Here is a 27,134-nt window from a genome sequence, read left to right as displayed (position 1 = left end):
TGTAATGCTTGGGAATATCTGCAGAGGGAGAGGAGCCTTGGGAAATTGCTCATGATCCCGATGGGAAGAGCAGGGGATGAGCAGTGGGCAGATCCCTGGCTGAGACAAGCCAGGGGAGGAGGCTTTGCCAAGCCCAATGCCATGAGATCAGCACCCAGCATTCCTCCTGGGCATGTGGCTTCCCAGGAATACTGCAGGGACAGGTCCACCAGCAGGGAATAACAACCTCCTTTTAGATTCTCCCAAAAAGGGTTGGGCCTTCTTACTTCTGGCTGGCAGAGTCATTCCAGAATCCAGAAGAGAGTTTTGGCAAGAGAAGACTGGGGGTGGTAAAAGCCAGAAGGTGTCCCTGCCATGGAAGGGTTTGGAACTGGAGGAGATTTAAGGTCCCATCCAACCCAAACCATTCTGGGATTCAATGTGGGATTTTCTCCTCCAAAAACAAAAGCTTGTACTGCAGCTTCCATGAAAAAACTAGGAGTGCAAACAGAACAGAACCATTTCTGACAAACCCAGGCAGGTGCTGAATTAACCTGGGTCCTTCTCATCCCACCTGACACGAATCCCAAGGGTACTCCAGGATCCTCGGGGTTCTGTGGACTCCAGAAGGTCTGGTCCACCTGAGTGTCTCTGGGCACTTTTGCAAGGTCTCCTCCACCACTTTCTTCCCAGATCTGGAAAAACACCTCTGGCATGGCTGGATTTGATTTTCCCTGTCACTGATGCTACAGGTTCATGGGTGGGGAGGAATCCCAGCTCTGGCGCAAGGCCAGAGCCTCCCCGTCCTCTGGCTGTGCCACCACTGCTGTGGCTCTGTGCCTGGGCTCTCCTCTCCCCTTGTCTGCCAGGTTTTTATACCACAGCTGATATTTTGCTAATCCCCTTTTCCATTTCTTCCAGGGCCTTGTTGGCTGTGAGCAGTGGCAGAAGGGGAAGGTACTGCTGAGACCATGATGTCCCTGGGTGTCACTAAAGGTAATTCCTTCCTCTCCTGGTTTTTCTCTGTTTCCCCTGCCCAGCTGGGGCTGCTGGAATGTCCCTGCTGGGACAGGCCACCAGGGAGGTGTCTCAGTGAGGTGTGAAACTCTGAGTGAACCTCTGTGATCCAGCGGGATGCTGATCCCGAGGTCTGCATGGCCACGTCTCCATCTTCCACCCACCTGGGAAAGTCTCACCCAGCGCTGGAAGCACTGACAGAGAGGAGAGGGCTCCGCGCTGGGCTGGATCCCATCCGCCCCGGGGTCCTGTCAGTTCTTTCCTCCCTCTCCCTGTCCCCAGGAGGGCTGATCCCGCCCACGGACGAAGATCGCCGCAGAATCATCCGGCAGATGAAGGTTCGCACCACCCTGCGCGGGGACAAGAGCTGGATCCAGCACCACAACTCCGACTCGGACGAGGAGAAGAGCAGCCCCCTGTAAGAGCATTTCCTTCTCTCTCCCTTTCCCCTCCGAATTCCCCGGGTTGGATCACTGATCCAGCCCCCGGCCCTGCGATCCCACCCTGTGCCCGAGGGCATTGTCCAAACGCTCCCGGGGCTCTGGGCTCTCCAGGCACTGTGGTCTCCACTGCACAAGATGTGCTGTGACAGGTTTGGGGTGCCCCTGGTGCCAGGCTCTGACCCTGCCAAAGGAGTTGCTGCTCCTGACTATTTCTGATTAATGCAAGGTGGGCAGAAGCTCAGACAAGTGTCTTCTGCTGGAGCTGGAATTCAGCAGCACAGACTGACTGGGAGGCTCAGGAGAGCTCCAAAGTTTTGTGAAGCCAGATTGTGATTTGGAGTGACAAACTCAGGGCAGGCCTGGAGGGAGTTTAGGATGGGAGAGGCAGGAGATCAAACAGTTCCCTGGATGTCACACAGTGCCCTGTGCCAGGGAACCAGTCTGCTCCAGCTCCTCTTTCCTTGGGAACAGACCCAATTCCAAATCCCTCTTCTCTTCCCCTCTCTCCAAACCCATGCTCAGCAATCAGTTAACCACATCCTTGTGTTTGCTGCTCCCTCAGGTCTGGCCAGGCTGGTGGGGCACCCCCAGCCCCCAAACCCGCTGCTCCCCAGCAGGACAGGTAATTCCAGGGGCCCATCCCACTCCTTCCCTGCTCTGCTGTCTGCTGGGCTCGGTGCAAGCCCTCACCTCACTGTGTGCCCCCCTCAGCTCCTGCTGCCAACACAGCTCTGGGCACAGCCCTGCTCACAGGGATGTCTCACCTCGGAGGGGGCAGGGAGTGGCTCCCGAGAGGTGCAGCAGGATGCAGAGATGACTTTAATTCAGAGAACTGGAGCCTTTGAGCCACTGATGGCACAAGGCTGGGCTGGGACATCAGCTGCTCTGCTGGTGCAGCCCCTCAGTGCTCCAAGCAGGGGCTCCTCAGGGCAGGGGGAGCCCTGGGCAGGGCTGAGTTTTGTTCAGAGCATGACGGGTCTCCGGGAACTCAGGAGCTTGGAGGAATATCCTGAAATACCAAACTCTTGGGAAGGGCCTCGCCCTGTGTGAGAGCTCTGCCCTCTCCCCTGAGCACTTCCCTGCTTTCCCTGTCCCTGTGGCTGCTCTCCTCACTCCTGGTGCTCTCCAGAGGAGCCACACTGTGCTGCCTCCTGGGAATGCAGCTCGGAGGAGTCGGAGTGCACGTGTTCCTCTCCAGTTATAAAATATTCAGGATCTGCATCACAGCTGATTTCCCCCTCCTGTACCACCAACCTGGGCCAGAGAACACTGCCAGCACGGCTAATATTAATTGCCTCACTCTAAAATTCACTTTCCCTGTTAAAACTCCTCTGTAGAACTTGTTCTGATGATTATTCAGTTGAAAACATCCCCCCAGAGTCAATCCAGCTGTGGGATGCCTCCAGGCCTGCTTAGCTGGGTTTTTGGTTTGACATCCACGTGGACTTTCCCCTTCAGTCCTGGTGCTGCTCCTGTTGTTTTCCCCATGTTTTTTACTCCCTGTTTTTTACTTCTCTGCACAGGTCCTCTGCCTCCAAGCCGCAGTCTGGATACCTCATCAGGTGGGTATGGAATGGGAGAGATCCGGGCTCCAGGGGGAGGAGAACTGGATCAGGAGCAGAAAACATTCCCTCCTGGGTTCCATCAGCTGGGAACATCCCAATGCTCAGGGTCAAGAGCCAGCCCTGTTGTCTCACTGCTGCTTTGAACTTGGCTCCAAACATTTTTCATTTTATGTAAGGTGTCCCTTCCCTCCCCAGGGGGGTGTTCACCAGGACCATCGATAAAAGCTCCTCCACGCCGGATCCTTCACCTTCCAGCCCAGCACAGAAAAAGTACGAGGGTGTCCCCCTGTGCCCTGGGCAGGAGCAAATGCTGCCCTCCAACTGAGCAGCATTCCCTGCACCATCGGGGGGATATTTGGGGCTACACTGTCGTCCCCCTCCCTGTGAGCTCCCCTGGGGAAAGGGTTGGGGAGGGATGGGAAGGTCACATTCCCAGGAGTGGTTTGTGTCCCCCCAGCACTGCCCTGAAGGGACAGAGCCGCTCCCCCTCCGGATACAGGATGACCACAGAGGACTACAAGAAACTGTGAGTGGGCAAAGGGGGCAGCTCCTCCTGTCCCTGCTCAGTGTGAGCTCTGGGAACGCCCCTGGAGCTTCCAGAGCTTCCACTGAAAACTCCAGTGGCTCCCAGGGCCACCTCGTTGTGGGCCAGGAGGTGCTCCTTGAACTGACACCAGCCTTTGTATGGAGGGGATTTCATCATCAGGCAGGAATGGAGGGTGCAGCCTAGAACTGGGTTTGGAGCTTTCCTGAAGCTTGGAGAAAGGCAGGGCAGCACTCTGGGCATTTCCTGCCCAGCTTTTTGTGTCCCAAAGCGTGGCTCTGATCCGAAATTGGGTTGGGGCCTCTGGACTAAGGACAGAAGTCCTTCAGGGACCTGTGTACCCCTATGGAAAATACAGGTGTCTTCCAGGGCTGACCCAATTCCTTGGATTCACTTCTGTTTGGCTCTTGCTGCCTCTGCCCCAGCCACAGCAGCAATTCCCTGACCCTGGCTCTCCCTTCCCTCCTTCCCCAGAGCTCCATACAACGTCCGGCGGAAGTCCGTGGATGGGGAGGAGGAGGATGTGCCTTTTTCTCCGGATGAGCATAAGAAGAGGTGAGACCTGGAGGTGCCCCCATGTTCCTGCAGGGACAGCGGCAAGTTCTGTTGCATCCTGGAGAGTTGGTGGACCCAGGCATGGCTCAGGGCTGGGTGCAATCCAAGGGTAATCCCAGCTCTCCCTGCTCCAAGCTCCGCTCTGCCCACGGGCCACCGCTCTCCCAGCAAAATGTAATTAAACTCCTGACGTGATGCAGCCTGACAGCACGGCCCAGTTACCCAGGCAGCTGGGAAGGGCTCTGGGATCCCTGGGCTGCCTGGTGTCTGTGGGGAAGATGGAGATGAACAAACAGGCAGGAGGGAGGAGCCCAGCTCCCCCCACTGCGGGTGCACCGGAGCCGGGATCACTCCAGGATTGGCACCCAAGGGCAGCTCCAGGCTGGGCTGTCCTTCTACCAGGAATAGGATTGGAGAATCATCCCAGGATGGTTTGGGTGGAAGAGTCCTCAAAGCCCATCCAGTGCCACACCTGCCATGGGCAGAGACACCGTCCACCATCCCAGGCTGCTCCAAGCCCCTGTGCCCAACCTGGCCTTGGACACTGCCAGGGATGGGGCCCAGGACAGGAATAGGAACAGGTCTGGTCTCTCTGGCTTCAGCCTCGTTGCTTTTGGTGGAATTTTTGAGGTCCCTTTTCCTCAGCCACAAGACCTGTACAAAGGAAAAATTGGTCATTGTCCCCTGGGGTCCAACCACTAAAGAGCTGGAGAGGGACTTTGGATAAGGGATGACGGGACAGGACGCAGGGAATTTCTGACTTCCCACTGCCAAGGGGCAGGGATAGATGGGATATTGGGATGGAATTGTTCCCTGGGAGGGTGGGCAGGCCCTGGCACAGGGTGCCCAGAGCAGCTGTGGCTGCCCCTGGATCCCTGGAAGTGATCCCTTCTCCCTTAGGACACGCAGTAGTACCTAAGTCAGTGCAAAGACTCCATTGAGTGTCAGCCACAGAACCCATGTCCCATTTTTCTGTCCATGGAATCCAATACTGCAACAGTCCAGGTCTGCAATGGATGGTCCAGCCCTGGCACAGCTGCCCAGGGCAGAGGTGGAGTCCCCATCCCTGGAAGTGTTCAAAAAGCCTGTGGTTGTGGCACTTGAGGATGTGGCTTATGGTGACCATGGCGGTGGTGCTGGCTGATGGCTGGACTGGATGATTCTAAAGGCCTTTTCCAACCTTAACCATTCCACCATTCCATGAAATCGGCTCCCCAGAGCACAGGAGCTCATTCAGGGTTAGCCCAGCCTGCAGTGGTTGTTCCCTGCCCATCCAAGGCTCCAGGCAGCCAGGAGCAGCAGGGTGAGCAGGCTGTGAGCCCTTCCCTGCTCTCTCCTCCCCCCCAGGACCGAGGCTGCCAACAGCGTCCTGTGGCGCTCGGCCGGCCGCGAGCGCGCCTACGTCCTGTCTGCCGCCAAGAAGAGCAATGGGTGAGTGTTCAGGGGCTGGGAGTGGGACAGGAGCCAGGGAAGGGAGCTGGAACTGAAGGAAGCCTCTCCAGCACAGCAGCCAAGGACAGACCACAAGGGCTCCAAGGGCTGGAGCTCCTTCCCTACAAGGGAAGAGCTGGGGGTGCTCACCTGGAGAGGAGAAGGTTCCAGGGAGAGCTCAGAGCCCCTGCCAGGGCCTGAAGGGGCTCCAGGAGAGCTGGAGAGGGACTGGGGACAAGGCCTGGAGGGACAGGACACAGGGAATGGCTTCCACTGCCAGAGGGCAGGGATGGATGAGATACTGGGAATTGGGAATTGTTCCCTGGCAGGGTGGGCAGGCCCTGGCACAGGGTGCCCAGAGCAGCTGTGGCTGTCCCTGGGTCCCTGGCAGTGCCCAAGGCCAGGCTGGACACTGGGGCTGGGAGCACCCTGGGACAGTGGGAGATGACCCTGCCATGCCAGGGGTGGGGCTGGAAAATCTTGAAGGTCCTTCCAACCCAAGCCTTTCCACGATTCCATGGAATCTGCAGGTTTCTGCAGAACTGGGGAATCCTCCCAAGTATTCCTTATTGAGAGGGATGAAACTTCCAGAAAAGAAAATCTATGGGTGTCCCAAATTCCCTGAGGCAATCAAGAGTCCCATTTTCAGCCTCAGTCCTTCAGCTGCTCTCTGCAGTTTTGTTGCATTATTTCATTGGTGTGACACCCCTGGTTGGGGCCAGCTCTGCCCAGAGGGGTGGCAGGACCTTGCACAGCTGGGGCAGGGTCTGGGGGGGCTCTGCCCCTCCCCAGGGAGTGTCTTTCCCTCCAATCCTTTAACTGCTCCGTAACCTTTCTTCCACAGCAGCTCAACACAGGAATTCCCACCCCTGTTTGCCAAGAGGTAGGTGCTGGACCTCGGGGGACACTGCTGGGGCTGGGTGCATGTACCAGGCTGGGATAGCAGATCCAGGGAGTTTCACAGCGGAGGAAGAGCAATTTCTTGAAAAATGATGCTGGGGGTTGGATCTCACTGATTTTTTGGTAGAAACAGTGTTGGAAAACCCGGGAATGCAATCCTGATGGTGCTTGTGGTTATGGACAGCCTGAAACTGGGGAGACTCAGCCACAGCCTCCCTGCTTACTGGGAAGCTGCTCCAGGCAGCCAGGAGAATGCTCCTCAGGCATCTCCCTCCTAGAGCTGTCTGTGGGACAAGGAAACATGCCCAGGGTATCACTGTCACTGTTAGTAATGAAGGGATGGGACTATTTTTGGGCTAAGATTGACTTTCTGCTTAGATAAACATCAGTCTCAGAGGCTGTGAGATTTTAAAAGTGTAAGTAGTCAGTCATAGCTCAAGAGTAGTTACAGGTTCCTTGTTACAAGACAACAAAGAACTTTCTAATCTAATGAACAGATGTTACAAGGGGTAGTTTGCTTTTCTAACTTGTCATTTTTATTTAATTTTGCTGCACTGCAGATAATTTGCCTAATGGGCTTCTGTCTCACATGCACACAAATTCTTCTGTTATAACATCTAAACTCTTAGCTTACTCTATACAATTACACCCCTACACTATAAACCCTTCACCATCTTACCTAATACAGTTTCTCACTTCCTTAAGGCATATTCTTACTTGCAACTATAGAAACATAAGTTTATAGTTTTTCTGCTTGATGTCTGTGTATTGTATTTTTACATCAATTCAAGCTTCTCCCAAGGCTGCAGATCAAACCCTTCAGTGTCTGTGGAAGTTTCTGTTTTTCCAATTCCCACACTCTGGAATCCAAGAACTCAGCTGATGCTGTGTGGAAAATCCCCCTGCCCTGGCTGCATTCTGCCCCTTGGGTTGCTCAGCAGGAGCAGCAGCAATAACCTGCTCAGGAAACAGGGAAATCATGGCTGGGGAAAAACAGGGATAAACTGCCTGGAAAACCACAGAAAAGAGGAAATGATGTGCCATTTGTCTCTTTCTCCCTGTGGAAAGAATTGAGATAGAAGAGGAGGAAGGACAGCAGAGGAGGAGTCCAGCTGTGCCGGGTTCATCCAGGGTTGCTCCGGAGAGCAGCAGGTACTCATCCCTCAGGGTGGCGTGTCTGATTCCAGGTGTTGCCAGCTCTGGGAATAACTGCTTTTATCAGCTGTCCAAACACAACCAGACATGGAGAGTTTGCAAAGGAGACCTCCCAGGAAACACTGGGGAGAGAAGCAGCTCCAGCTGGGATAAATGGGAAAAATCAGTTTCTAAACCCAGGTATTCCAGCAGAAAGGCAGATGTGAGTGACAGCAGTGCCACAGAGCACAGGGACACTGCTCAGGAAGCAGCACAGGAGCTGTGGGCACAAAGCAGCATTTGTGCTCCCATGGGAGAAGCTCCTAAAAATACCTGGGTTAATGTTTCATTGATTTGTTATTCTGTTCTCTCTCTCTCTCTTTTTTTTTTTTTTTTTTTTGTCAGTGCTAATGGGCTAAGAAAAACCAGCCCTGGGTCTTCCTGGGATGAGCCAAAGGCAGCAGCAGCAGCATCTCCCTCCAGGTGGGAGTTTCAGCACTGCCAGGATGGGTGGGACAGTTTGGGCTGAAGGTCAGAGATCTCTGTGGGCACCACTCTGGGAAAGGGTAGGAACCAAATCCATCTTTCCATGGCAATCCTTTCCTGGTTGCAGACAGCTCTTAATAAAGGTTTTATGGCTGAAACCCATGGCAGGATGTGACAATATCCTGATAGAAGGGCTCAAAACCCCAAAGGAGAAAACCCAGATGTAGAATCCTGCACTGGTTTGGGTTGGAAGGACTTTAAAGACCATCCAGTCCCACCCCCATGGGCAGGGACACCTTCCACTGTGCCAGGTTCCTCCAAGCCCCATCCAGCTGAACCCTTTCTTGCTAAACAGGTGTAAGGGAATAATTTTTAGTTGTTTTCCAAGGTTTTTGACTGAATCCATGCCTGGTGTATAAAAAAGGTGGAATAGTTCTCACTGCAAACAGCACTTTGGCTGCTGCCCTTGTCCTGGTGCTTTTACTGGTGTGCCACTGTAGAAAGTGGGAATTCCTGGCAAAATCTGTGCTTTTAATTTAAAATTGCTCTGAGAAGATGACTTTGCCAGTGAATGGATTGAGAAGAGTGGTGATTCATTCCCATTTTCTTCATTCCCATAAGGAACACTCCAGTGCAGAGTAAATTTGCTGCAGATGGAGCTGGTTTGATCAGGAATGACAATTTTGTCCTTTGTCCTCTCCTGCAGCCCCAAACCAGGCGGCAGGAGCCAAACATCCTCATCCCCAAGTGACACTTTGGGAACAATCTCCACTTCTGCAGAAATCAGGTGGGTCTGGAGGTCCTGCAGCAGCCTCAGGATCCTGAGGGCAGGATGGGGAATTCTGCTCTGCCTGGGAGGGTTCCCTGGAGACACAAAATCCTCCAGGACATGTCCACCTGTCCATCCATCCCACATGTCTATTCATCCATGTCCACCTATCCATCTATGTCCACCATGTCTACCTGTCCATCCATCCCATGTGTCCATCTATCTTTCTATCCATGTCCACCTGTCCATGTCCACCTCCCCTGTCCAGGTGGGCAGCGCATTCCGGAGCCATGAGGTGCAGGTGGAGCTGCAGGTGATCACCTCCAGCCCTGTTACCACATGTTCCACCTGTGCATCCACCCCACCTGTCCACATGTCCATCCATCCATGTCCACCATGTCCACCTGTCCATCCCACCTGTCCATCCATCCATGTCCATGTGCCCATCCCACCTGTCCAGCTGCCCATCTATCCATGTCCATATGTTCATGGAGCAGCACGGAACAGCAAACACCACACAGGGAATTCCAGGGAAGGGACAGAAGCATCTGGGAGGAAACATTCCCAGATGGAAGCCAGGGCCTGCCACATTTGAATGCTGGGAATTGGAATCCAGACCTGCAGCCCTTTCTGTGCAGCTCCTGTGGCTCCTCTTTCCCCTCCCTCATGCTCCTGCTGTTTTCCCTGCAGGAATGGTGAGGACAGACAGGCCCTGAGTGGGAAATTCTCCTTGGAAACAGTGTCCCATGGTGGAGATGGGTAAGGAATGGGCAGGGGCTGCTCTGTGCTGCTGACCCTGGATTTGCTGGGGAGCAGCAGCTCCCTGCTCCTGGTGTCCCCCAGCTCGGGCTGGGCTGCACTCCAAGAGCAGCATCTGCTGGCAAAGCTGCAGCCTGGCAGAGTTCTCCTCCCTTCCCTCACTGCTCTGGGATTCTCCCCCTGAGCACTCCACTCCCTGCATTTCCCTTTATTTTGCTACTCCCTTTGCCTCCCGCTGCCATTCCCTGGAGCTGTCCCTCCTCCAAGGGCTGTGCTGGTCCTTGCTGCCTGGTGGCTCCTGCTGGTCTTGGGCCATGGTTCCATGATCCATGATCTGCAGTCAGATCCACTGGGCTCAGGAATGCAGCCCTGCCCATCCTGATGGAGAGATTTAACCCCATTTTTTTCCCCAACCAAATATCAGCAGATTTCTCTAGGATGATGCATTACAAATGCTGACAAGTCCCATTTTCACTGGAATTTTCCTTTTTTTCTAGTGACAAAGCTCTGAAGGAAAAGCCTGAGAGGTTCCCATGGGATGAAGGGGCCCCCAGAGCCACTAGGGCTTCCACGAATGGAAGGTAGAGTCACTGTGGGATCCCTGACTTGGGCATTGCACAATCCATAAACTGCTGTTCTGGAGGTGGCTGGAATCTTGGAATGGATATTTACTGGTGGAAAAACAGATTCTATATGGGCTTCGTAGAACTGCTCTCTCCTCTAGGAAATGCAGGGGAAAGTCACTGTAGAACATTCCCCAAGTTATGTCTCTCTTTTCCAGTTTTGCTGAGCACACAGAAGATAAGAATGGGTTTTACCCACCAGAGTAAGTGGAAAATTCCCTTTTTCTCCTTCATTTTAGACGTGGAGGGGGTTTCTCCTGACCTAGGACTGCCCTTGGATGAGCTGTGAGAGCAGCCCTTGCAGAGGAGGGTGGGCCTGACCCAGCAGCTCAAAAGACCTGGGCTCTTTCAGCTGCTTTCCTCACACAAGAATGAGGGGGTTGGATCTGGGGCTCAGCCCTTCAGGAAATTCCCAGGGCTAAGCAGGAGGGAGGAAAAGATGTTCCACTGGAGCCAGGAAAACCTGGTGGGGGTTATTTTCACTTCTTGGTATTCTCCTCTTGCTTGAGCTTCCTGCTGGGACCAACCAACCCTCTTCTCTCTCAGGTCCAGCTCTGGTTCCTGGCACACTCCTGGGGATGCTCTGGAGAAGCTGCTCCGTCCCTCCGAGCCCTCCCAGGGGGACACCAGGTGTGACACAGGGCCTGGGGCTGGCACCCTCTGCTTCCAGAGGGACCTGGGCTGGGAATAAGCAACTTGTCCAGAGTAGAGCTGGGATTAGAATCCAAACTGGGCAACAAAGCAACTGGAAAAGGAAAATCCTGTGTGGGTAAACAGTGGGAGCAGCACCTTCCTGTTCACTGTTACAGAACTTCTTCCCAGAGAAGCAGCCTGAGAATTCAGGGGGAATTTCTTCCTGGAAAGGGTGGTCAGGCATTGGCAGGGGCTGCCCAGGGAGGTCTGGGGTCCCCATCCCTGGAGGTGTCCAAGGAAGGACTGGAGGTGGCACTCAGTGCTCTGGGCTGGGGACAAGGTGGCAATTTGGCACAGTTTGGACTCGATGATCCCAGAGGGATTTTTCAGCCCCCAGAATTCTGGGAGCAGATCCAGCAGCTTTAGCACTGCCTTTAGTGCCTCCATCCCCCAGGATTTTTGAGCTTTTGCTACCCTGACATTGCCAGGGGTGCATGGTCAGGGAGGAGTTGCTGCTATTGGCAGCACTGATCTCCCTGGAGCTGCTTCCCTCCTTGTCCATTATTTTGGGATTTATTTCCCTGTATTGGCCCAACAAAGGCATTGATGTGAGCAGGTTTCAGTACCAGGTTGGATGGGGCTTGGAGCACCCTGGGATAGTGGAAGGTGTCCCTGCCCATGGCAGGGGGTGGCACTGGATGAGCTTTAAGGTCCTTCCAACCCAAACCATTCCATGATTCCTGGATTCTGTGAAATGAATTCATGCCCCTGAGCTGAGTAGAGGAGGATCCCACAGCCTGGAGCTGCTGCTAGTGATGTAGGAATGTCTTCCCCAAAGTTACTCCTATTGTCCTTTGCTCCATCCTGGGACAGGACAGGAAATTCCTGTACAAAGATGTGTGGGAATTTAATCCCAGTAACCACCTCAGTTCCACCACCAGCCTCTCCTCCTCTTGGATAGGATTGAAAATGGGTTTTTCTGAGGAAAATCAGTTCTCTGAGACAATCCTTTCCTCTTTCCTGGGCTGATACAAAGTGCAGTGTTGCTGTTCCATACAAATCCCCTGGAAATTTTGAAAGCTCTAAATTCCCTGGTTTTTTGTCAGGTCACCCTTGCAGTCTGATGGTCCTTTTTGTCCCACTGAGAGAACCCCTGTGCACATCGAGGATACAGAATATTCCTTTAAAAGGTAAGAGTAGGGTGAGTTTAGTGGGTGTAGGAACAATCCTGAGCTTTAAGGGAAACCTGAATGGGCAGGCACAGAAAGAGGCTCCTCCTCCTGCATTTTTCCCAAGGATGGAAACAACTGAGATTTAAATAAACCAAGAGCTTTGTGTTGTATCCCTCTTCATCTCCTTGAGAGCAGCCAAGCACTCCAGATTTTTCCTCCTCCTGTGCTCTCAGTGGGGGTCAGTCACTCCCTTTCATTTCCCTGATAATCCAGGGATGCTGCAGCAGCAGCAGGGAGCTGGGAGCAGCTGGAGCACAGGGACATGGGCTGTCCTAGAGAAAACCCCATTGCAGGCTGGCACAAGGCTGGCCTGGTGAGCAGAGCAGTGCCAGGCTCCAGGTGCCAGTTTTCAGGGATGTGATGGGTGTTGCTCTGGTTTCCAGCTCTGTCCTGGGCTATGAGGAGAGGAGCAGCTCCACGAATCCTGAGGGCCCATCCCACCACCAGCCCTACTGGGATGAGACAAGGTGAGGACTGGGGGAACTGGGATGTTTGGGGTTGGTGATCTGGGATGTCTGGGGTTGGTGATCTGGGATGTTTGGAATGGCTCTGGCCAAACTGGCTCCTGCTGGTGGCCTTCTCCTCTCCAGGGAATAGGTTTCTGCCCACCCCAGCATTGGGTTTTTCCCAATCCTGGATCTCTGGTTTAGGTTTCTGGACTCAGCCAGCCTCACTGAGAGGGGCCAAGGAGCTCCTGGCCATGACAGCCCCCCAGAGCCTCCCAGGCTGCAGGATCCCACTGAGCCCAGCAGGGCTGGGTAAGGAATGGGATATTCCCCCTGCCTTCTGTGGGATGAGAGGTCATTCCTTGGGCATTTTCCCCCCTGCTGATAAATATCCTCCCAGGTTCTCCTTTTCATAGAGTCATGGAATTGTTAAGGTTGGAAAAGACCTCTCAGATCAAGTCCAAGCATCAGCCAGCACCATCACCACATTCAGCACTAACCCATGTCCTCAAGTGCCACACCCACACATTTCCTGAACATTTCCAGGAAACGGCAACCCTTTCCATGAAGAAATGGAAATGGCAACCCTTTCCATGAAGAAATGGAAATGGCAACCCTTTCCATGAAGAAATGGAAATTACAACCCTTTCCATGAAGAAATTTTTCCCAATATCCAACGTAAACCTCCTCTAGTGCAACTTGGGGCCTTCTGGTACCTGATTCTAGTGCTGCTTCTACTGGATGAACCTTTTACCATGGTTTTGTAGCAAAACGTGGGAGAAAAGATCCTCCTTAGCTGGAGCCAACAAACCCTGTCCTGCTGGACTGCCAGCAGTTGCTTCCTAGACTTTAAATTTGGGAGCAGAGGGTGTCTGAGGAGTGACAATAAGCAATAAAATTTGGCATTGGGCTCCATAGTAATGCTGGGTCTGGTTTTGAACTTCCCCAGTCAGGGCTGGATGTCCACATGGGAGGACTTTATGGACTGATTTCCTTTCTTTTGTCCATATTTTCCACCTAAACTGAAAGAATTGAGGCTCTTGGTTAAACTGGGCTTCCTCCCAGGTGTGTCAGTGAGAACACCTTGGAGTCAGAGGGTGAGCAGAGTGTTCTTCTCCCTAGGTCTGAGCTGCACTTCCAGGACACTGCTGGGAGCAGGGACAGGGACATGGAAATGTCATCCTGTGTGCAGAGTGAGGAAAGCACTGCAAGAAGGCAAGAGTGATAATGGGACTGCTTTTTCTGGTGGGAGGACATGGGGAATTTGCTGCAGAGGGCTCTGGAGGAGGCACTAAAGGTGCTGTGGTTGGGGTCCTTCCTTTCAGCCCTGCTTCTTAAGAGGTCTGTATTTTCCATCTGTTTTTTTTTTTTTTTTTTTCACATCCCTTTGGGTTATTTGAGGACTTGGGTTAGTGCTGGGTAGTTGCATTTGATGATCTTAGAGGGCTTTTCCAACCTAAACCATTCTGTGATTCCATGATTCTATCTGGCACATTTCCATGCAGGGATATTGCAGTTTTGTTTTTTTTTCCTTGAGCCAGGAGATTCTCCAGGGGCTGCATCTCCATCCCACAGGAATTCTGTGCTCAGGGTGCTTCCACAGACCATAAAGGTCTCATGTCTTGGCAGGTCCAGCTCTGTTCCTGGAGGAAGCAGCATCCCAGCTCCAGAGATTCCACATGCAAATGAGTCTGAGCCCCACCAGGACAGGTACGGAGCTGGGGCACCAGGACAGCCCTCACACACCTCCAGGTCTCCTTCCTGGCCTGCCCAAGGCATCCAAATACTCATTTCCTGGCTTAGGGAATTCTGGAGCCAATGCAGGCTCTGCCAGTGCCACCTTTCCCCCTGGGAGGAGCACAGCCATGCAGGGACCTCCCACAGGAATTGTTGCAGTTCAGCATCAGAAGGACCTCGAGCTGCTGGAGGGAGTCCAGAGGAGGCCACAGAGCTGCTCCAGGGCTGGAGCCCCTCTGGAGCAAGGCTGGGAGAGCTGGGGGTGCTCACCTGGAGAGGAGAAGGCTCCAGGGAGAGCTCAGAGCCCCTGCCAGGGCCTGAAGGGGCTCCAGGAGAGCTGGAGAGGGACTGGGGACAAGGCCTGGAGGGACAGGACACAGGGAATGGCTTCCCACTGCCAGAGGGCAGGGATGGATGGGATCTTGGGAATTGGGAATTGTTTCCTGTGAGGATGGGCAGGCCCTGGCACAGGGTGCCCAGAGCAGCTGTGGCTGCCCCTGGATCCCTGGCAGTGCCCAAGGCCAGGCTGGACATTGGGGCTGGGAGCACCCTGGGACAGTGGGAGGTGTCCCTGCCCAGGGGCAGGGGTGGCACTGGATGGGATTTTAACCCAAATCATTCTGAGATTCTGGAATTCTCTGGTCCTGTGATTCTATTGACACCATGGTGCCCCATTTCTCCCTGTTCCCTGTTGGAAGTGGCAGGATCCACCCTCAGCAGACCCTGAACACTCATGGGAGCTGCTCAGGGCAAAGACATCCCTTGGCTTTGTGGTCAAACTGGCTTTAATTCTTCAGCAAATCAGACTTCAGCTCCCAGAAGAGAGCTGGCAGTGCCCATGAGCCCCAGCCTGCTGTGCCCCTGTTCCAGGACCACCAATCCTTCGGGGGCTCCGTGCCCAGCCACAGGATTCCAGCCTATGTGGACAGCCAGGTGTTCAGCACCAGGAGGTGAGGATTTGGGGAGGGGGTTTGGGCATGAGGGTTTGGAGGTGAAGGGTTTAGGATGCAGAGACAGGGAAAGCTGCTGGCATGGGACACTTTCCACTGTCCCAGACTACTCCAAGCCCCATCCAGTCTGGCCTTGGACACTTCCAGGGATGGGGCAGCTACAGCTTCTCCAGGCAATCCATTTGGGAATGCTTTGGCTTTGCTCAGGTGTTGGGTTTGGAGCATGCTGTCCCTGTGGAGCACAGACCTGGCACAGGGGCAGAGTGGGGGAGTGCATCATGGAACCGTGGAGTTCTCATGGCTGGGAAAGGCCTCTGTGATCATCAGTTGTGTCACATGGTCACCAACAAGCCACACCCTCAAGTGCCACATCCACACATTTTCTGGACACTTTCAGGGATGAGAATTGCATGCTGTGCCAGGGCTTGGCAGTGCCAGAACCCGGCAGTGACTGTGAGCCCAGTCTGGGGACTCCAGAGATTCCCACTGCCGTGTGCTCAGGGCTTTGTGTCCCCCCAGCAGGCCCAGCCCGGATCCCAAAGGGAGCGTTTATTCTGGGAGCAGCAGCCCCAGGAGCAGCTGGTATGACAGTGCCAGGGGGCACGGGGACTTCAGCCCCCCTGCAGGACGGTGAGTCCAGGGCTGGGATCCCTCCCCCAGCCAGGGAACTGCCCACTGCCACACTCAGCCAGTGTCCCTGTGTCCTGATCCATTTGCTGATTCCCTGGGTGTCAGCAGGTGTGGGGTGTGTCATGGGAGGGGTCAGTGCCCAGCAGGTACATTCCAGCCCAGATTCCCACCCTGTGTAAGGATCTCTCAGGTGCCCAAACTCAGAGCTTGAGACTGTTCCACTTCCTCTCCCCAGCCACGACTCCCTTCCCAGAGATCCCACCATGTCCATGTCCCAGAGAAGCCATAGGGTGCCATTCTACATGGACAGCTTAAACTCCAACAGCTCCAGGTAAATGGGAGTCACGAGGCCTCCGAGGGAAATTCCCCAGAAATTTATGACGTAGGAGCCAGCAGGCAAAGCCAAGAGCTGAGAGGGAGGATTGGTTTCCAGGGAGTGGATGTATGATCCAGAGGCACAGACCAGCTCTTAAACCATTCCTAGCTCAAGCTGCCTAGCTGAGTGTCTGGGATGCATCCAGAAAAATCCCTGGAGATTTTTCACTGTGTGGGAGGCCAGAAGAGAAGGACAGGAGAATGGGGAGCTGGTTCCTGGCCAGGAACTGGCCTTAGCTACAGGAAAACAGAGATCACAGCAAAGAGAGAGGGCCACTGTCCTCAGAATGTCAATGGTTAAATGACAGAACTGCTGTTGGAAGGGGCAGGAGGTATCCAGTATGGAATACCATTATCCTGGGGCCCTGCAGTCCCTCCTGGCAGTGCCAGCCCACCCATGTGCTGTTAGATGCTCTGTGCAGCCAGCAGTGCAAGGCTGAGGGGTCTGTAACAAGGAGTAGTTTTGGGGTGAAGGGGAAGCACAAGATCCTTGGACTGGCTCCAGGGAAGGTCAGCATCATTCCAGGTCTCATTGCTGAGCGGGTGGACAGAGCTGTTTTCCACAGTTTTGTTGCATTCTTCCTTCAAATGACTGAGCTGGGGACAGTTCCATTGGCCTTGGGAATGTTCCCACCTCCTGTGCCCTTTCTCCCCCTGGCTGCTCCCAGTCAGGCTCCCACTCACTCAGCCCATCCTCATTGGAAGATGTCATTGGATCTTCTGGCTCATGGCCCTACAAATGAGACATCCCCAAATCCCTTCTCCAGGACAGGATCTCTGTCCCATGGCAGATGTAGGAGAAATGGATTGGTTTGGTCCATGACAAGGTCTGGCAAAGGGCTCTGCTGTCCATCTGCCCTCCCAGCTGTGGCAGTCGCTCTCCTGGCTGCCAGTTTGGATCCTGCCATGGCTCACAGACTTTTCCCTCTCTCCACAGGCTCCTCTCCAGTTCCAGTGAGAGGCTCTGCAGCTCCCACCACAGCTCTGGGTACCAGCCTGACTCCAGCACTGCCGGGTAAACAGCCAAGGGGGGCACAATCCCCTTGCTCAGTTTAAGGGAAAAAAAGAGGTTTCTTTCCTTTGCCATGACAGGTCTTAGTGTAAGAAGGGAGGATTAATGCCAGCTTTTAGGCAGCAGTGGAAATGCACCATGGAAAAAGGCTGATTAATTCCTGTCAGGGCTGCAGGTGCAGGGTGGGGGGCGCAGGGCTCCCCTCGACCTGCACAGAACTGCACCAGGGTGGAACATGGAATTCTGGAGCTGGGATTGGAAAAAGGCAGGAATATGCAAGGGAGGTAAAAATACCCCCAACCAAGCAGCAGCAGTTTACACACTGGCTGAAAACACTGGAGATATTCCAGAGGCAGAGCAGCCCCTGGAAGCAGCGCTGTGCCACAGGGCTCGGTGGTAATGGGCTGGGAGCTATCCCCGTGCCCATTGCGTGCTCTCCTGCCGGGAGCTGCGAAACACTTATCCCTCAAACCCATAACTGGATGAAAGGGTGACATTATCCATCCCATTCTTTGCAATTAACTCAATTTGTTTTGGTGGGGTAATTAGAGGAGTTGGTATTTAGCAACAATGCTCGATGTGCAGGATTTATTCCAGAACAACAGCATCCGCTTGCTCCGAGCCTCTCCTGCACGCGTTCCATGTCCGGGGCCAGCACGGTCCCTGCCCGAGCCCCAGCCGCTCTTTTCTCATGCAAATGCTTCCCGTTTTCTCAGGAGAGGGATCCTCTTTGTCAAGGAGTACGTGAACACCGGCGGCTTAGCAGGCTCACCACGCCATGGCAGGTAGGGACCGCTGGGGACACCCGGTGTTACTGCCAGGTGTCACTTCCAGGTGTCACAGCCGTGTCACACAGGCGTGCAGAGCATTGGGCTTTGCCGCCTCACACATCCCACCAGGAGGGAGCAGCTGGAGCTGATCAGCACGGGGGGGTTGCTGGGAGGGGAGGTTCTGCTCTGTGGGGTCCTGCCCTCTCCTCCCGCTGTGCTGGTGACAGCAGGACCCGTGTCCCACTGCTCCCAGGGGACAGGCCAGCTCCTCCTCAGGCTTGGTCTGAGGTGGGTGAAAACACCACACTGCAGGCTTGGCACTGGGAGGCTTCACTGTGCACCTGTAAGCAATGACTGGAATGCATGAGGAGAATGTGGAGGATGAGGGCTCTCACTGGTAAAACTTCCATTATATGAGTTTAAAAAGTTAAATTGTACCATTTTCAAGCTTCAGTCTTCAGTTCTTTGAGTTCTGCTCAAGTGAAGCTGCTCCACACTGGTCCCAGCATGACAAGAGCAGGATTTGGCCCCATGCACATCATCCTCACAGTGATGTGGCACCAGTTCACACCAGTTTGAGGCTCCCTGCAGGCATTATCCTCCCTCAGCGCTCTGCTGGCTTCTCTGGGGAAGCTGATTACACTCCCCACAGCTCCAGCCTCTCCCAGAGCTCAGCAAAGCTGCTGTCAGGAGCCACAGATAAGCCAAAGATCCAGGAAACTCAGGCAGAGAGGGAACACTCAGCGGGATGAGGGATGAAACCAGGGATGTGCTCCATGCCTTTTCCTGCCTAGAAGTGCAGGATTTGGAGTTTCAGCAATGAAAGACTGCTATTTGTAGGGGCCAGATGTGAACATGAGGGCCCTTGAGAGGCCAGGGGAGTTTTGCCTGTAGAGTCCTCTCTTGGGCTACTTAAAGGTTCCTCTTTGTGTCCTGGGAAGGCACTTGGAGGACCTTCTCCCCAAGAAACAGGTAGCCAGGATATTCCAAATCATTGGATTATGATTCCATCCAAAAATCTCTTCCCACATATCACTGCCAAGTGCTGATATTTGTCTCCTTCCTTCCACAGTGGCAGCTTTGTGGATTTGAGTGACCTGGAGAGAAGCAGCTACAGCCACCACAGTTACCTGTCCAGTGCTCCCCTGCACAGGTAGGACAGGGTGGGGCTGCCTTGGGCAGGTTCATCAAATTCTCAATCAGAAATGATTATAAGGTTTTCTTTTTGAGGACACTGGGGTGTGTTTGTGGAACAGCAGCACAGTAAATGGCAATACAGTGACATGGACTCCAAGGCCACCAAGGTGACCAGAGGGATGGAGCACCTCTCCTGGGAGGAAAGGCTGAGGGAATTGGGGTTGTGCAGCCTGGAGCTGAGAAGCTTTGTGCTAACCTAATTGTGGCCTTCCAGTGCCTGAAGGGAGCCTGCAAGAAAAATGGAGAGGGATTATTTCCAAGGGCCTGGAGTGACAGGACAAAAGGGAATGCCTTCTGACTGATTGAGGAAGGGTTAGATGGGATATTGGGAAGAAATTCTCCTTTGGGAGGGTAGGGATGCCCTGGCACAGGGTGCCCAGAGAAGCTGTGGCTGCCCCTGGATACCTGGAAGTGTCCAAGGCCAGGCTGGACAGGGCTTGGAGCAGCCTGGGATAGTGGAAGGGGGCAGGGGGTGGAACTGGATGAGCTTTAAGGTTTCTTCCCACCCAAACCATTCCATGATTCCACAACTGTAGGATTCTGAGATCTGTCCTGCCCCACTGCTGTGGGGCACCCCTGGGACAGCACAGTCCCCTGTTCTGTCAGTCACACAGTCACACCTGTGGGAGCAGGCTGCTCATGGACAGCAGTGCTGATGGCTGGGATAAACCCCTGGCACCAGTGCTGGGACTGGAACCAGAGCATCACAGAGGCATCCACTGCCCTGTTCTTCCCAGGTCCAGCGAGCCCCTGTGCAGCTACTGCAGCCGGGAGATCCGAGACTGCCCCAAGATCATCATAGAGCACCTGAACATCCACTGCCACGAGTACTGCTTCAGGGTAAGACCCAGTGCCTGTCTGCTGGGAATGGCAGGGCTGGGAGCAGGGATCTTCCTGCAAATTCCATCCCCAGGCTTTCAGAGGGTGTGCCAAATCCTTACCTCACATTGGGACAAAGACAGTCAGGCAGTCACAGGTGTCCCTGGAAGGTTTTCAGGTCCTTGAATAAATGTTAGAACAAGGAGAATTATTTATTATTGGCAGCATCCTCAGCACACCCTCATATCCTTATCCCAGTGTCCTTGGGGCAGACTTGCTGCTTTGTGCTCTTTGTGCTCTAGCGGAGGTGGCTGAATCCTCAAACCCTGCAGGGTTTCCAAGGAAAGTGTGTGGGAATGTGGGGAGGGTGGGAGGAGGAGGGTTGGGGAGTGTGGGAGGAAGAGGCCTGCAGTGACATTTGGCTGTTGTAGGAAAGTGCAGCCTCAAAGGTTGCATCCTCACCTTTTAATAAAATGATGCAGAGACCTCTGCCCCCTCCCTTCTGCTGTTCCTGCGTGGGGTTTTGCCCATTGTCCAACCTCTTTGTTTTCCCTTTGGCAGTGTGGAATTTGCCACAAAGCAATGGGAGATCTCCTGGATAAAATATTCATCCACCGGGACATTGTCCACTGTGACAAGTGCTACGAGAAGCTCTTCTAGGTGCGTTTCCAGGGCCCCTTTCTGAAACCATTCCCAGGGGGATGGCTGGGTGAGAGCTCACTGGTGAAGGGCATTTAACCCTCACATTTCCAGGGTGGCCAGGCAGCGACCTTCCTGGGCTGTTCAGTGGGAAGCAGTGACCTTGCTGCAGCATTAGCTGGGAACTCACTCAGGCTGTCCCGGGGGTGGTGGTTGGAGCCAGAATCTCGGTGACAAATAGGCTGTGGTGGCTTCCCAGGGGTGACAGGCGAGGCTGGCTTGAGTGATGACAGAAATGCCCCTCAGAGGTGGAGAGTCCCCACGGAAGGCAGTTAAAGGTTCCTCGCTGTGTCCTCCTGGGCTGACCCAACACAGGGACTGCGGGCAGCTCCGAGCTGTGACATTCCCATGACAGGGACACAGCTCCTCTGCGGCAGGTGCTTACTCCTTTAGTAAAGATCTTTTGAGGTGAAGACCTTCGGGTAGAGTTGTACATTCCAACAGATCGACAGGAGCAGGTTGGACACGGTATGATTTTGTTGATTAACTGGAAGGAGCAGGAGGCGCCATGGCAGCGACCAGACCTGCTGTGCTGGGGCTGGGAGACCTCGTGTGCTCCCGATGCCTCCCAGCACAAAGCAGGAGGAGGAGGAGGGACGGGGAACGGGGCTCCTGCCTCGCTGCACCCCGTACCTGGTGATGGGATGTGACTGGTGAGGTGCCCACCCCCGCAGGCTCCCGGCCCCACCGACCTCCAAGGCCGCATTCCCGGCGGGATCAGCCCGTGCTCAGCCGCTCTTTGTGTGCTTGCAGGGCCCTGCGGAGCTGGGAATGCAGCCCGTACCCGGCGGCACGCCTGGGAATACCGCAGCTCCTGACTGGCTGAGATTGCAGAACTCCCGCTCCCGCTTCCCTCGAGTTCTTTTCCCTCTCGCTGCCCCGTGGCCGTGGATGAGTTCAGCACCTGCTGGTTGATGCTGTCACCTGCACCAGATAAGAGTGATGGGAACGAGATAAGGCAGCCTCCTCCTCAAAGATAACGTTTTCCAGAGGTGCTGAGCCCCTCAGCCCGGCTTTAGCTGCATGAAGATTCCGAGTGCTCCCGGAGCTGGGAGTCAGGCACAGCTCCTCAGGTTTATCCCAGTTAATTGCCACGAGTCTCTCCTGAGGATATTTGTATTTCTTTCCCTTGTGCAGCCAGGCTGTGCGAGCTGGCAGACACTGGGAGCCTTAAACACTAAATGTGGATTCTTGGGAGGGTTTCAATTTAGTCCTTAGCAAAAGCCTATTTCTGCATCTTTCACCCCCAAATTCAGCCTAGAAATAGCTTTTGCCTGATTTCCATTTGCTTTCTCCAGGATACCAGGAGCACTTGCAAACTCTATTCTAATCGTGTGTCAGCTTTAATTCCCCTTCCTGCCTCTTCCCTGAGGATGCTGCAGCAGCACTTGTGGCTGCTGCCTGCTTGGGGAGATAAGTGTCCTTCCCCTGGGGTCTAACTCAGGCTCTGAGGGCAGGTGTCCTGTGACAGAGCAGGGGCATCTCAATTCCCTCTCCTGACAAAGAGCTCTGCCCAGCTGAAATCCCACTCTCCCCCCTCACCAGGGCTTTGCCCAGACCTCTCAGTGCTGTAGGTTATTCACAGCCCAAATGCTCACGAACAACATTGAACTTCCAGCAGATGCTGCACTCAGTAAAATCAGAATTGTGTAATTTTAGCCCTTAACTCAGAGCTGAGAGGTTGGGAATGCTGAATACTGAAACTTTTCAAAAGTCAGGTGTCCAGACTTACTGTTTCCTCATGGGAAGCATTAGGAATCATGGAACTATAGAATCCCAGAATGCTTTGAGCTGGAAGAAGTTAAAGTTAATCTATTTTAAAGTTAGTGCACAGGGACACCTTCCACTATCCCAGATTGCCCCAAGCTCCGTCCAGCCTGGCCTTGGACACTTCCAGGAGTCCAGGGGCAGCCACAGCTGCTCTGGGCAACCGGGGCTTCCCCATCCTCACAGCCCAGAATTGCTGAAAACCCTAAAATCCTGTGATTACCTGGGGAAAAAGGAACCCTGATCCCTCATGTGAATTTTTGTTTGTTTGAGAGCAGCTGAGGGAGCTGGGTTCAGCCTGAAGAAAAGGAGGCTAAGAAGGGACCTTCTGGCTCTGCACAACTCCCTGACAGGAGGGGTTTTTCCCCCTTAAAGACATGTATTACCCAAAGGGAACCTGCAGCTATTATAAAAATGTTATGCTTTATAATTTGTATTGGTCTGAGCTTTGAAGAATTGCTGACCCCATGAATAAAAAACAAATGAATTATTCAAAGAGGTGAATCTTCCCGGTATTTGTGGAGAAGGGTCACCTGCACACAGCTTTCTCCTACATGATGGATGAGGTCATGCATTTTCTTTAACAAAAAGATCTTATTTCTCTTGGGATTCTGCTGCTTGTGGGGACAAATCTTGACCAGATTATTTCACATGAAATCAAATAATAAAGGGTATGAAATGTGCTAGTGGCAACTGAGTAGAGGTGGAGGCAAACCCATCCTGGCATTGCAGCTCCCATGGTGGTACAGGGACCTCTGCTTTTGGAAATCCCACCTTCTGCACAGACCAAACCTCTCCAGAGCATCTGAAAATTAACAACAGAGTGACAAAATTACCACTAGCCCAGCTAACACCAGGACAGACCTTGAGCAGTGTCAGTGCTGGACGTGGTGTTCAGGCCAAATGGTACAAAACCAAGATTCTGATCATAGCACACGACCTTGGGGACTGCCAAACATCCAACGCTTCTTATCAGGAGGTGCCAGAGGCTTTGTGTGGGTCCAACGGGCACATTTGGGAGGAGGATGTCAAAAAATGGTGCTAGTTTTATTGTTGCTTGATAAAACTGTCCTGAAGAGACATTATACACACCAAAGCTTTGGGAGATCCTAGCTAAGCTGTATTTTGTGCATTTTTCTGGATCACATGCACAGGGAGAGACCCTTTCCCCCTTCACTCATCCCTTACCTATTCAGCCCTTTTCCCTTCATTTCCTCCTCTTCCTCTCTCCCTTGCCCTCTTCCCTCCCTTCCCCTCCTTTTTCCCTCCTCCCCTTTTCTCCCCCTCACTCACCCTTTCCCCCTCACTTACCCCCTTTCTGCCATCACTTACTCCATTCCCTCTCACTCCCTTTTCCCCCTTTTAAACATTTTCCTCTCATTGATCTCCACTACCCTCATTCATCCCTCTTCCTCCTCACTCACCTCTCCCCCACCCCCACTCCTTCATTTTCCCCTCATTCATCCTATTTCCTCCTCTCACCCCTTTCCCCCTCACAAACCCCCTTTGCTCCCTCACCTGCTCCACTTCCCTCTAATTCCCTCTTTCCTCCCTCACCCATTCCATTCCATTCCATTCCCCTTTCCCCCTCACTTATCCCTTTCCCCCTTTTAACCCTTTTCCTGCCACTCCCCGTCCCCCTCATTAATTCCCATTTCCCTTATCCATCCCTTCTTCTCCTCACTCACGTCCACATCCCCCTCACTCCACTCACCTCCTTCCCATCGTCACTCCCCTCTTTCCCCATCATCCATCCCCTTTTTCCCCTTCTCACCGCCATTCCACCTCACCTCCTTTCCCCGCCTTGCCCTGGCCCGCCCTTCTCCCCTCACTCCCGTACCCCTCACCGGGGCTGCCCGCGCTCGCCCGCTCCCTCCCGGGGGGGCCGCCCCCCGCCCGCCGCCGCCTGAGGCGGCCCCGCGCAGGCGCAGCGCCCCCATCCCCCGTTCCCCACACCGGGGCGGGGGCGGCGCCTCCCGCCGTTCGCGGGCCGGGCTGAGCCGCGGGAGAAAGGCGGCACCGGCACCGACCGGGAGGGCGCCCGCCCTCCGACCGACTGCCATCCGCCCGTCCGGCCGTCTGTCCATCCATCCAGGTACCGTCCGAGAGGGGGTTCTGCCCGCCGCGCTCGGCTCTGCCGCGCTCGGTGCGGACTGGCCGCGCCCGTGCCCCCCGCGGGGGTCGCGTCCGCCGGTGCCGCACAGCGCGCACCCTCATCACGGCCATCGGAGCCCGCTCAGAGCCCTCCTCAGACCCTCAGCCCGTCCCTTGCCTTACCCCCCGGCTCTCGGAGCTGCACGGAGCTGCTACAGCCCCCCGGCCGTCACAACCCCCCGGCCTCTCAGAGCCCTCTCACAGCGCTCATGGCCATCACAGTCCCCGCAGCCCCCTCGCAGCTTCCCCTCTGGCTCTTGCAGCCCCACGGCCGTCATTGCACCCCGGAACCCCCTACACAGTCCCATGGCCACCGGAGCCCCCCCACAGCCCCCTCATAGCCTCCTCCTGGTTCTTAGAGCTTCCCGAGAGCCTCCCCAGAGCCTGCATCCCCCGTAAGCCCCATGGCCATCATTGCCCCTAAGACCACCCCCCAACCCCATGGCAGCCCCCCCAGCCCCTCCACCGTCCCTTTGCTCGCCCTTCCCAGCCCCTGCAGCTCCCGGAGCCCTCCGAACCCCCCTGGCCCTGGCAGCCCGCGGGGTGAGGGGACCGTTACCCTCGGTGAGACACCCGGATGTCTGCTCGGCAAACTCCGAATTATTGTCTCCGACCCGCTCACGGCTGCCGCCTTTTTGCCTTCTTCTAAACGTGTTTTATTTCTTCACCCCGTTACACGATGAAATTAACTTTCACAGGTTTGTATCTCTTCCCCCGCCTGTGTTTGCTGGGTTGTCTTGGTTTTTTTTTTGGGTGGTTTTTAGGCTTAGTCGTTGTGGGGAAGACTCAACGCTTTTCAGCTGCTCTTCCCCCTCAAAATGTCTTTCTTCCTCACGTGAGGTTTTTTTGCAGCTCCTGACCCTTGGAAGGGAACCGGTTTTTTGGGTGACCCATCTCCTTAATTGCCTCCTTGAGTCTGTTTTGCTTGGACAGTGGAGCTCCTAGAAGGCTCCACTGTTGCGTCCTGAGTTGCTGCGCTTTGGGATATCTCTGGGAATCACACTGCTCCTTCCTTGGAGATCTCTTTGGAAATCACACCATGTAGTTACCCCTGGGGATCCTGTGGGTTTGGGGGAGTGGGAATCCACGTGAGGAGCTTTTTGAAGCTGGCACATGGGTGGGAATGGGATTGCTTGGTAACTCCACAGTAAATTTCCTTTCTCCAAGGCAAAATGCCTTCAGCAGTGCTGCTTACAAGCACAGGTTTGGAATATGGGTGGAAAGTGTGCTCTCTTCCTCGCAGCTCTTCCTAAGGGCTGTTTGTATGTTTTTTATTTAATTGAGGGGAAGTTGAAAATTTACATCTTGCAGATAGAGGACCAAAATAATAATTTAAAAAATCAGGTAAAAAATCCCCAACAAAACAAAATGTATTTTAAAAGAAATGTACCCAGCTGTTGCTGTTGCAAGTGCCTAAATAATAGAGATGCTGAGGTACCTGTGGGGGTGTCTGTAACCTTGCTTTGTGTGACGCTGAGTTTTTGTGGTTTCCTTTGCCCAGTGGCACTTACAAACAGATGACATTTTCAGGCAGCAGAGGGAGGGAGAAGAACATCCACAGCCACAGAAAGTCAGGGTTTGATTGCAGTTGTAACTAGTGCATCAGTTTTTAAACTTTGTGTTGACTCACTCCCTCTTCTCTCAGTCTGGTTGCCCTCCTTCTGCAAAACAGAGAGGATTTCTGACTTTTAACCTGTTTTACTGCTCCGTGGACCGTTAATTTTTTCAGTCAATTTTCAGTATTAGGGGGTTTCAGTGAAGAGTCAGTTTGGAAATGAATTTGCCCAGTGAAACTGAGAGCTCACATAAATCAGGTGGAGGGAAAAGCAGCATTTGCTCATGTTGTAAAACTAGTGTGAAATGCACTTTATGGTTTTTTGGCTTAGGGGAGTGTGTAATCTTAAGTTGGAATTTTTTTTATTTTTTCCTGTTTGCACCCCTCTCTTTTCAATTTTAACAGGAAAATACGCCAGTAAAATCATTATTTAAGTTTATTTTGATGTACCACTGTAACTGCAGTTCCTGTTGTTACTTTGGCATAAGGTGATACAGAAAGTTTTCCAAGTTTTTTCTGCTTTTCCAGGATAAACCTGGTAATGAACAAAGGATGTTTTCACCATTTTCTTGACACTGTTGTTGTCTGACGTCAGCACCTTGTTAATGATGTTTCCTGACTTTGCACCATCGGTGCTTTTCTCAAGTATTTTGTTGGTAAACAGATGGAAACTAAACTATTGTGGGGGATTAAATCAGCTTCCTTCTATTAAACTCATTAATAGCAGAACAAGTGCACATCCTTGCAGTTCAGAAAGAAGAATTTGTGGGCTTTGCAATGTTCAGCCCTAATTCTTTTTGGATTTGGATGAAATTGAGACACCTTCCACCCCAGTGTAATTAGCCGATGCTTAGAAAAGCCAGAATTTCCGGGTGTCTAATTCCATTTGGCTAAAACTCTTGTGGCTCTTTGCTGTGTTTGGTGCCTTGCAGTGGGACCGGGTGTCCTGGAGG

At 53.7% G+C, this 27,134-nt stretch overlaps 1 protein-coding gene across 13 annotated transcripts in view; it reads left to right on the top strand.

Moving 5' to 3' along the window:
* The window catches only part of ZNF185 (zinc finger protein 185 with LIM domain), a 29,554-nt gene extending 6,399 nt beyond the window's left edge, over window positions 1–23,155 (top strand). For 2 of the 13 annotated variants that reach the window (XM_059859165.1, XM_059859167.1), the window contains exons 2-31: window positions 901–975; window positions 1,279–1,414; window positions 2,002–2,061; window positions 2,963–3,001; window positions 3,200–3,274; window positions 3,462–3,530; window positions 4,023–4,103; window positions 5,451–5,534; window positions 6,379–6,417; window positions 7,503–7,586; window positions 7,974–8,051; window positions 8,761–8,841; window positions 9,514–9,582; window positions 10,080–10,163; window positions 10,364–10,408; window positions 10,752–10,835; window positions 11,945–12,028; window positions 12,454–12,537; window positions 12,721–12,828; window positions 13,639–13,731; window positions 14,146–14,226; window positions 15,051–15,203; window positions 15,723–15,833; window positions 16,069–16,164; window positions 17,146–17,223; window positions 17,937–18,005; window positions 19,063–19,143; window positions 19,925–20,027; window positions 20,568–20,666; window positions 21,459–23,155. In XM_059859165.1, coding sequence (XP_059715148.1) covers window positions 951–975; window positions 1,279–1,414; window positions 2,002–2,061; window positions 2,963–3,001; window positions 3,200–3,274; window positions 3,462–3,530; window positions 4,023–4,103; window positions 5,451–5,534; window positions 6,379–6,417; window positions 7,503–7,586; window positions 7,974–8,051; window positions 8,761–8,841; window positions 9,514–9,582; window positions 10,080–10,163; window positions 10,364–10,408; window positions 10,752–10,835; window positions 11,945–12,028; window positions 12,454–12,537; window positions 12,721–12,828; window positions 13,639–13,731; window positions 14,146–14,226; window positions 15,051–15,203; window positions 15,723–15,833; window positions 16,069–16,164; window positions 17,146–17,223; window positions 17,937–18,005; window positions 19,063–19,143; window positions 19,925–20,027; window positions 20,568–20,666 — 2,373 coding nt within the window. In that variant the 5' untranslated portion in view covers window positions 901–950 and the 3' untranslated portion in view covers window positions 21,459–23,155. The remainder of the gene's footprint in view (window positions 1–900; window positions 976–1,278; window positions 1,415–2,001; window positions 2,062–2,962; window positions 3,002–3,199; window positions 3,275–3,461; window positions 3,531–4,022; window positions 4,104–5,450; window positions 5,535–6,378; window positions 6,418–7,502; window positions 7,587–7,973; window positions 8,052–8,760; window positions 8,842–9,513; window positions 9,583–10,079; window positions 10,164–10,363; window positions 10,409–10,751; window positions 10,836–11,944; window positions 12,029–12,453; window positions 12,538–12,720; window positions 12,829–13,638; window positions 13,732–14,145; window positions 14,227–15,050; window positions 15,204–15,722; window positions 15,834–16,068; window positions 16,165–17,145; window positions 17,224–17,936; window positions 18,006–19,062; window positions 19,144–19,924; window positions 20,028–20,567; window positions 20,667–21,458) is intronic. The other 11 variants (XM_059859169.1, XM_059859168.1, XM_059859170.1 and 8 more) reach the window with 11 other exon arrangements.
* Window positions 23,156–27,134: the final 3,979 nt, after the last annotated feature.

Source organism: Haemorhous mexicanus, chromosome 14 (assembly GCF_027477595.1).
Source record: "Haemorhous mexicanus isolate bHaeMex1 chromosome 14, bHaeMex1.pri, whole genome shotgun sequence".
Lineage (NCBI taxonomy): Eukaryota > Metazoa > Chordata > Aves > Passeriformes > Fringillidae > Haemorhous > Haemorhous mexicanus.
This window is presented reverse-complemented; position numbering and strand designations above follow the sequence as displayed.